The sequence below is a fragment of the Platalea leucorodia genome, assembly GCF_965183815.1.
Source record: "Platalea leucorodia genome assembly, chromosome: 13".
Taxonomy (NCBI): domain Eukaryota; kingdom Metazoa; phylum Chordata; class Aves; order Pelecaniformes; family Threskiornithidae; genus Platalea; species Platalea leucorodia.
The window spans coordinates 95916-103740 of NC_138835.1; the positions used below are offsets into that span (position 1 = coordinate 95916).

Genomic DNA, 7825 nt, shown 5'->3' on the forward strand with positions numbered 1-7825 from the left:
AAAGAAGTGAGATGCTTGTGGAGAGGAAGGGCACAACCCCACAAGAAGCCTATTTATACCATACTTTCCTCGTCTGCCTCCATCAACAAGCTAGAGCTAACCAAACTCCCTCCCCTACAGCTTCCCAAACTCCAGGATTCACTGAATAAAAGCTGGCTCAAGTTTCCAAATCTAAAATATACCACGGAGAAGCCCCTGAGAGCCATCTTGGGGCACTTTTGACAAGGAAAGCACGGAGACACCTGCAGCAGAGCAAACTAACGTGCAGGGGTTGGAGCAGGTTGGAGCAGGTTGGAGCAGTCTCTCTGTGGGAGGCACGAGACAGCTGTCAGAGCATCCCCAGGCATGACAGCTTCGTGTAAAACACCACAGACGCCATAAGCACACCCAGAGTCTGCATCACAAGAGACATCGACTTAGTGTTAGTGACGAAGAAGGACAGCCAGAGAAGTACCGGGCATGTTGGGTATCAGCACAGCCAGCACAGATATGAAAACACTTGGTCTGCAGGTGACCAGCCTGATTTCAAACCAACACAAACACACAAGAATTTCCCAGCAGAGGCCAAAATCACAGCCATGGAGGTGGCCACTTCTCAGTAGGCTGAATGGGATGTACAATCTGGGTTCATAGCTCAGTCCTTGGAAAACACACGTTTCTGGGAGGAGAAGTACAGCCCAAGAAAGCGGTAGTACAGTGGCTGGGAAAGACAGCAGCAAAGGTTGGATGGATGCAGAAGCCTGAGATAAAGCTGGGTGAATAGCTGAGGCTCTGAAAAAAAACCCTTCAAACCACCAGGAGAAAAAAGGGGTGCAAATAACTCAAGTCCCAGAGAAGAACAGGACTTGGAATAGCAGGAAGGGCTTTGTTCCCACTTTGCTAAAGGAGCAGTGGTTGAAATAGCCTCTCTCCCTTGGAGATGTGTCTCTTCCCAGCTGAGCTGAGGGAGAGGGTCTCAGGCTGCTCTTGGATGAGCATCCAGTCTTGCCTGCCCTATTTCTGTATCCCACTGTATCTTATTGCTCCTAGAACCACTTGATGAGTATGAAGTGGCTGCCCCCCTGTGCAGAGAGGGCACAAATGCCACAGTGCTCCCAGGCTCCAAGCAGCACCTTGGATTCCCCCTCAGCCTCAAATCCACCTGGGAAGCACCACACAAGGTTTCGCACAAAGCATTCCTGATTGCTGATGGCCAGGCTGCCCATGGAGGACTTACATTGGTGACTCTGTGGTTCCTGTCAACGAGGGCCTCGCGGAGGATCAGTCTCCCGGATGTCATCAGGTGCTGAAGGCTGAGGACAAGGGTACCGAGAAGCCTGGAACAAAATCAGAGGCTGCAGCAATACCGTACGTAGCATCAGTGCCTACATCCCAGGGGAAGAGAGTACCAGGTTCTCCGCTCTCCTGCTCACAGCCCCTCCGAGCTGCAGTGAAGACAGCAAACTGCTGCAGCACTTTCCTTAGGGAGTCCGGCAGCCAAAATATCTGAGAGCCACTGACCCTGCAGCAGGTCGTGCCTCCATCCCAGTCATGCCCAGGCAGCTGCTTGCAACTGAGCTGCCATCAATGGTTAAAGGCTTGTGCAGATCCAGTCCCACTGAGTGTGAGGGAGCTCTCCCCTCTGGCAGAGCTGGGCTTCACAGGAGCCAGCCTGTGTTTGGGCACGCGGCGGAGCTGGGGTGACTCTTCCCATACAAAACTGGGAAGCAGAAGCTCCACACAAGGAAATACAGAAATAGGACATAAAGCCGTGACCGCAGGGATGTCCGCAGCAAGTCAGGCCAAAATTTACCCACTCCAAAGGGGCTTCTCCCTGGGGAAGGGTCATCTGGCTCGCTGTGAGCAGCAGTAACACACATGGGGTTGCATTCAGCTGCTCCTAACCCCACCTTGTGTTACTGCTGTCTGGAGCCTGTTTGTACGTTGGCCTCCATCTCCCCATGACAGCTCTGCTGGCAGCCAAGCTAAGCCCCATGTGAAGCAGAGCTCCCTGTTGGAAACCACCATCAGAGCGTTTCACTGCCCGCCTGGGACCAAAACAGGAGGAATCATTCCCCAGTCACCTCCATTTCAGCTGCGAGCTGCTGATCTCTCGTATCCCCTCTCACCTCCCTCTTCTCCGAGACGCAGAGCCTGTCTAGTCTCCTACCCCGAGGAAGGAGTCTCTCTGCTCATCCGCCTCCTCTCCAGCTTTTCCAGCTCAGTGCTGCTGCCACAGAAAGGCTGCACATGCTTAAGTCCAGAGACCACAGATCGATAGAGTAGCATAACAATTTTTTCCCTTCTGTCCTTCCACACGCTCCTTCTACTTATTTTTGATCATTCCAGTGTGCTGACCAACTGCTTTTAAACTGTAATGTCTGTCGCCTGCCATTACTCTACTCCCCAGCAGCAGACGTGCATGGATAGATGCTGCCAGTGCCAGTCCAATAATTTCCCATTAGACTTCTTTTCTCAGCACCATCAGGTCCTGGTGATTTGTTACTGTTTGTTTTACCTATTTGTCCTACAGCCGTTTCTATTGACATTTCAATCAGAGACAATTCCTCTGATCCAGCTCCCATAAGGAAAGCATCCAGTAAACAGTGACATGAAGTTCAGCCACATTTTCTGCTCTGGCTTTATCTTTAAGTATCTCACATGTGCTATACTCATCTGTTTCCTCCACACCCTCTCTGGCAGGCTTGTGATGGCTTTGAAAAGGCTTGTATTATTAGCTGCCTCTAGAAAGTTGCTCCTGTTGATTTTCCTTCAGTTCTTACATTTTGCTTATCAGAGCTGGCACCCTTCCCTGCATCCTCATGTTTCACATATCCTGGAAGGACATGCTTCTGCTCCCTCGCTTGTTCCACCACCACTACTCAATCTGTCACGTCTACTCTTGGGTTTCCCTGAAGTGTTTTACAACTGCTAGAATAGCTGCTGAGTTCACAGTATTGTGCCTGTGCCACCTAGAAGCATTTTAAATTCTGGCTGATCCTTTAAATTTAAATTGCTATCTTTTTTAAAGGTTAAACCATACTACCACAGGCTCAGGGCTTTTCCCTACTGATAGGCATGTTGAATTTGGGTGCAGGATGGTCACAGTCACCACATGGATCTACAAGGTGAGAGCAGGTCCCCACTCTGCTGCAAGTCCTGCCCTTGTAACTCTTATTTTTTAGGGCCCTATTTTACCTTTGTCCCACCTGGGGGTCTGATCTGGATCCTTAGGTAGTCTTTGTTACTGCTAGCGCAACTGAATCATTCCCCTTATTTAACTTAATACTGCTGCCCCACTACAACAACCAGCTCCATCCCTCTTCTATAACTTGTATCCTGCTCATCTTCCTTCCATCAAATTTCCAATAAATATTTTCTACTCCCAGTAGAAAATTTAAAGCCCAATATGTCTCTTCCCCCACCTCTGCTGGTCACCTCAACAACCAAAGGACCTACCTGTTGCTGAAAACCTTGCTGCAGTTGTAAACCTTAATGGATAGCATCTCTCCCATGACGAGCTTCCCGTAGTGAGGCCAGTGGAAGATCTACAAACAAACAGAGCAGGAAGAGATGATAATTCATTTCCAGCCACACTTTCCTATGTTTGGCGGCTGATTGGTCTCCTCTGCAAGGTGACATGCAATGAGCACGACTAAAACCTGCTACGGTGGGAAGTTACTTTCCCGCTGGCCACGGCAGACCCTGCAGCTGAGAATGGAGGAAGGATGGGGAGGGGAATGAGAGCCGCTCCAGTGGCACAGAGCCACAGGCCGGCTGCTAAAGAAGCCAGAGCATCATCACCCTGGAAAGAGGAGGATGCTTGTGCCTGCTGAGGTCCCTGAGCTGGCAGATTGTGGGCTGAGATGGGGCATGGGAAAGTACAGAAGTACTTGGAGAGAAGAGATCACCCCAAGCAGGGAGCCATCAGGCTAAGGCATGTCACAAAGCTGCACCCTGAGGCTGTGATTCACCTGACACCCAAACTGGCTGGCTGCCTTGCGGTCTGCAAGAGGGAAAGGTCCCTCCTGTCCCCCAATCCTTCTCTCCTTGCCCCAGGCGGCACAGAGGCGTCCAGATGGGATGGGAGACGAGAACCACCCACCAGCCCAGTATGGCCGGGCTTTTACAGGCTTCAGGGACCTGACGGTGAAGATGGGCACTAGGAGGAACACTTCCCGGCCCAGCCCCTGTCCCTGCTCCCCCCGTTACCCCCTCCTGCCCCACGAGGCATTGACCAAGACACCACCGTGTCCCCTCTCTGTCCAATGGATGACACCTGCAGAGGAGCCCCCGTGCTCTGCACGCCCCGCCGGTTTGTCCTCACCTCCCCGAAGACGGCCTCCGGGCCGCAGTGGATCTTCCTCGTCTTCTGGGTGAAGCCTTGAGAAGGAGAGGGGAGGCGTGAGGTGCCAGCGGGGCATCGCGACGCGGCCCGCCCGCCACGGGGAAGGCAAGACCCCGTGCTCCCTCCCTCCTACCCTCCCTCCCGCCCCGCATGGCCGGCGCCCACCTCGGAAGCTGAGCTGCACCTGCCGCTCGCCATGGCCCGGCAGCCGGGAGAGGCGGCGGACGCCGACGCTGAGCGCCATGGAGCCGGTGGCGGGCAGCGCTGCCCCGCTCGGCCCCGCTCCGCCCGGAGTGACTCAGCCTCGGCTCGCCCGGCCGGTTCGGCCGCCCGCTCCCCGCCCCGGCGCCCTACGGGCCTGACAGCCCCCGCCGAAGGACACGGGGAAGCAGCCCCGGCTGCTCTGCCTTCCTCAGCCCTGCGGCACCGGGCTGGCTCTGGGCAGGGGATGGCTCCTGCGGGGCGACCGGCCTGAGCCCTCCGGGGCCCCGGCCCAGTCCGGGCAGAGGGGAGCACCCGGCCACGGGGGGGTCGGGGAGGCGCTCCGCTGATGTCTGCCCTGTGCCCCGCAGCGGCCAGACCCCGACGGCGCCGTCCCTGCGCGCCCTGGGGCAGCACTGACGCACAGGCCCGCTGGGGACAGGGATCCGGGTAGCACAGTGCTGGGCGCTCTCCCTTCCCAGGGCTGGGAAAGGAAGGCGAAGGGAAGAGCCCCCAGCGGACACGCTTCAGGGCAGGACTGATGCCCTGCGCGGGGACAGGGGCTTCCGAAAGACGCCGGCCCGAACGCGGGGGCGAGGACAGGAACACGGCTCTGCTCTCTCCCAGCCCTGCAGCTTCTCCAGCACAAAATCACGTCTTCTGTGGTCAAAACCCGCCCTCCAAAGCAAACAGAGGGAGGGTGGGGAAGGGAAGCCAGCGGGCTGGCTCGCGGCCTTCTGATTAGGAGGGCTGGGCTCCCCTGACGGGAAAAAACTGCGCTCAGGTGCTCAGCAGCCCCCACTCACCTTCCGCCTACCCCGCACGGGAGCACAGTAACTCAAGGGGCCAGCGGAGCTAAGCGGGTGTAGGTCAGATGCCAGAGCACTTCCTGGGGACGGAGGCTGCAGCCCGGGTGCCAGCTCTCTGCAGGACAGAGATGAACACTGAAATCCACACATGGTGGGGTAGGAGCTCCAGCTGCTCCGCAGGGGCTGGCACCAGCCCCTCGCAGCAGGGAGGGAGACCTGGAGCACATCATGCCAGGAACCGGCTGTGCTCACAGCTGCGCTCACCAGCTTGGCCTGATCCAGCTCACCTTACCTGCATGAGAACTGGTAAATGAGAGATGCTGGAGCCCTTCTAGAGCACAGATTTAAGGGCAGATTAAAGCAATTGTACAATCATGAGCTCAGCAGGATTTGGAAAGCATTTCTTCCTCCTGGGGACCTGGCTCTCCCACTCAGCACCCAGCACCCAACACCTGCATCTATGCACACAGTACAGGGCTCCTTGCAGCAGGCCAGGGCAGCTAATCCAGCTCCACAAACACTGAGGAGTGAATCATGCCTGTGCAATGCCAGACTGCTTCGAAGCAAGTCCTGCGGTTATTCCCTTATCTCCTTCTTACACAAGAGTTTCCTGGAGCGCCAGGGAAGTGGTGGCATTGGCGGTGGAAACAAGCTGCAGTGGGGAGGATGCCACTTCACAGTGCAGCAACAAAACATAGCAGGCTGGCATCATTCAGCACCACTTTTGTGAACCCAAACAAGGGAGCTGATCAGTTTAGGGTAGCACAGAAAGCTCAGTGCACTGACCCCACACCCAGTCATGGCTGGAGGGGGGCAAGGGGTGCAATTTAGGCATTTACTGAGACATTCAGACCACCAAAATGTGCCACTGATGCACTGATGCAGTATTTGCTCAAAGCTGATCGAAAGCCATCTCCCAGGGGAGTTTGTGTGGCTTCCTCAAACACCTGGAACAGTCCCATCACTTGCATTCACCTAAAGACAGTGCCTCAGTTTTGGTGAAACAGTCCCTGGGAGAACCAAACATTTTAGACCCCAAGGAGGACCCTTAGCCCAACAAGCTGTCTGGGCAAAGAAGGGGGATGCAGCATTATCTCCCCTCGAGGAGGGAGCTCTGTCAGGTAGCATGGCATTGTCTGGCATGAAATGTCAACGGTATTTATTGCCAGGTGTCCTAGAAGCAAGAGGAACCCTCCCTGATGAGCTCCCATGTGCAATTGCTTTCGATTTATACAAAGCTCCAAGGCTGAAATACCTTTGGGGACCACAAGTACCAGGGTGCTTGCTCAATCTCAGCCAAGGCCAGGGTAAAGAGACTTCCGAGGTGTTCCCCATGCCTGCCATGGAGATAAAGTGAGAGCGTGATCCAGGACAGTGGAGAGCGCACACCGGCACTGGGCGAGAACAGCACATTCTCCCGAGGAAGAAAACCTGAGCTCTCGTCTACTCGAAGTGACAACCATGCCGTAAATCTGCATTCCAGCTACACCCAGGGCAGCACAAGGCAGGAGACATACCTCCCAGCCTCTCTCTCACCGAAGTGCCCAGCAGCCATCTTCACTGCCTCTAAAACTAGGAGCCCTGGGGAGAGTCAAGGATGAGAGAAAACAGACAAAAATGTGCCATCCCAGTTCAGCAGCTTCCAAGCTTGGCCCTCCCATGGCTTTTCACCTGAGCCCACACCCATGCAGCTCTTGTTCTCAAGTCCCTTTGCTCATTCACATTTCAGCCACTTACCTGTGGGTAAATGGCATGTCCTCCAAATTCTCCTCTGCTCCTGCAGGGGGAAGAACTTCCGCAGACCTGCCTCTACCACATCTTGGCCTCTTCCTCCCCAAAACAGGGAAGGTCTACTCCTACCATCAATGAGTCCAGCACCTGGAGACACCTCAGCTAGCTGCAGAACAGACAGTGACTCTACTCCTCATAGCCAGCACAGAGAGACGGAGGATTCACTCTTCCTTTTGAGTGGGAACTGGCAGAGGTTTAAAAAGGAGAGGTGAAATGGATTTCCCACTACGCATTCTGCTGTCTCAGAGCTCATCTTCTGCCCCTCAAGGCTGGTGCAAAGGAAAGTCCCAATGTGCTTCTGACGTGTTGCCAAAGAAACCATTAATTGAAGCCAAGCACTACACACTGCCACTGGTATTTCTTGGTCCAAACAAGGGACTCGTGAGCCTTCAAAATTACTGCTGTAAATATCCTTTAAAGAACACTTTATTAAAAAGGAAAAAAAAAAAAAAACCAAACACACACAAAAAAAAAAAAGCCTTAGGTTTGCTTGTACATAAGGAGAGCCCTGCCCACAGGTTGTAAGCCACTGAAAACATGAGCAAAGGATGCTCTCAACCAGAGTGCAGTTTCTCAGAGAAGGCTTGGCAGTTTTCCTCCCTCTCTTCCACACTTGTAACGGATTTTAGTTTAGGCAGCCTCTCAAGAAGAGAGGTTGCTTGGTTTCCTTCAAGAATCTAAGTAAGTGCAAGAAAAT

At 54.3% G+C, this 7825-nt stretch overlaps 1 protein-coding gene across 1 annotated transcript in view; it reads right to left on the bottom strand.

The window, feature by feature from the left end:
- Positions 1-4571, bottom strand: part of LOC309596910 (fer-1-like protein 4) — a gene marked incomplete at its 5' end in the record, with an annotated part of 38190 nt that extends 33619 nt beyond the window's left edge. The window contains 4 exons of the mRNA XM_082325674.1: positions 1217-1316; positions 3439-3527; positions 4307-4362; positions 4493-4571. Coding sequence (XP_082181800.1) covers positions 1217-1316; positions 3439-3527; positions 4307-4362; positions 4493-4571 — 324 coding nt within the window. The remainder of the gene's footprint in view (positions 1-1216; positions 1317-3438; positions 3528-4306; positions 4363-4492) is intronic.
- Positions 4572-7825: the final 3254 nt, after the last annotated feature.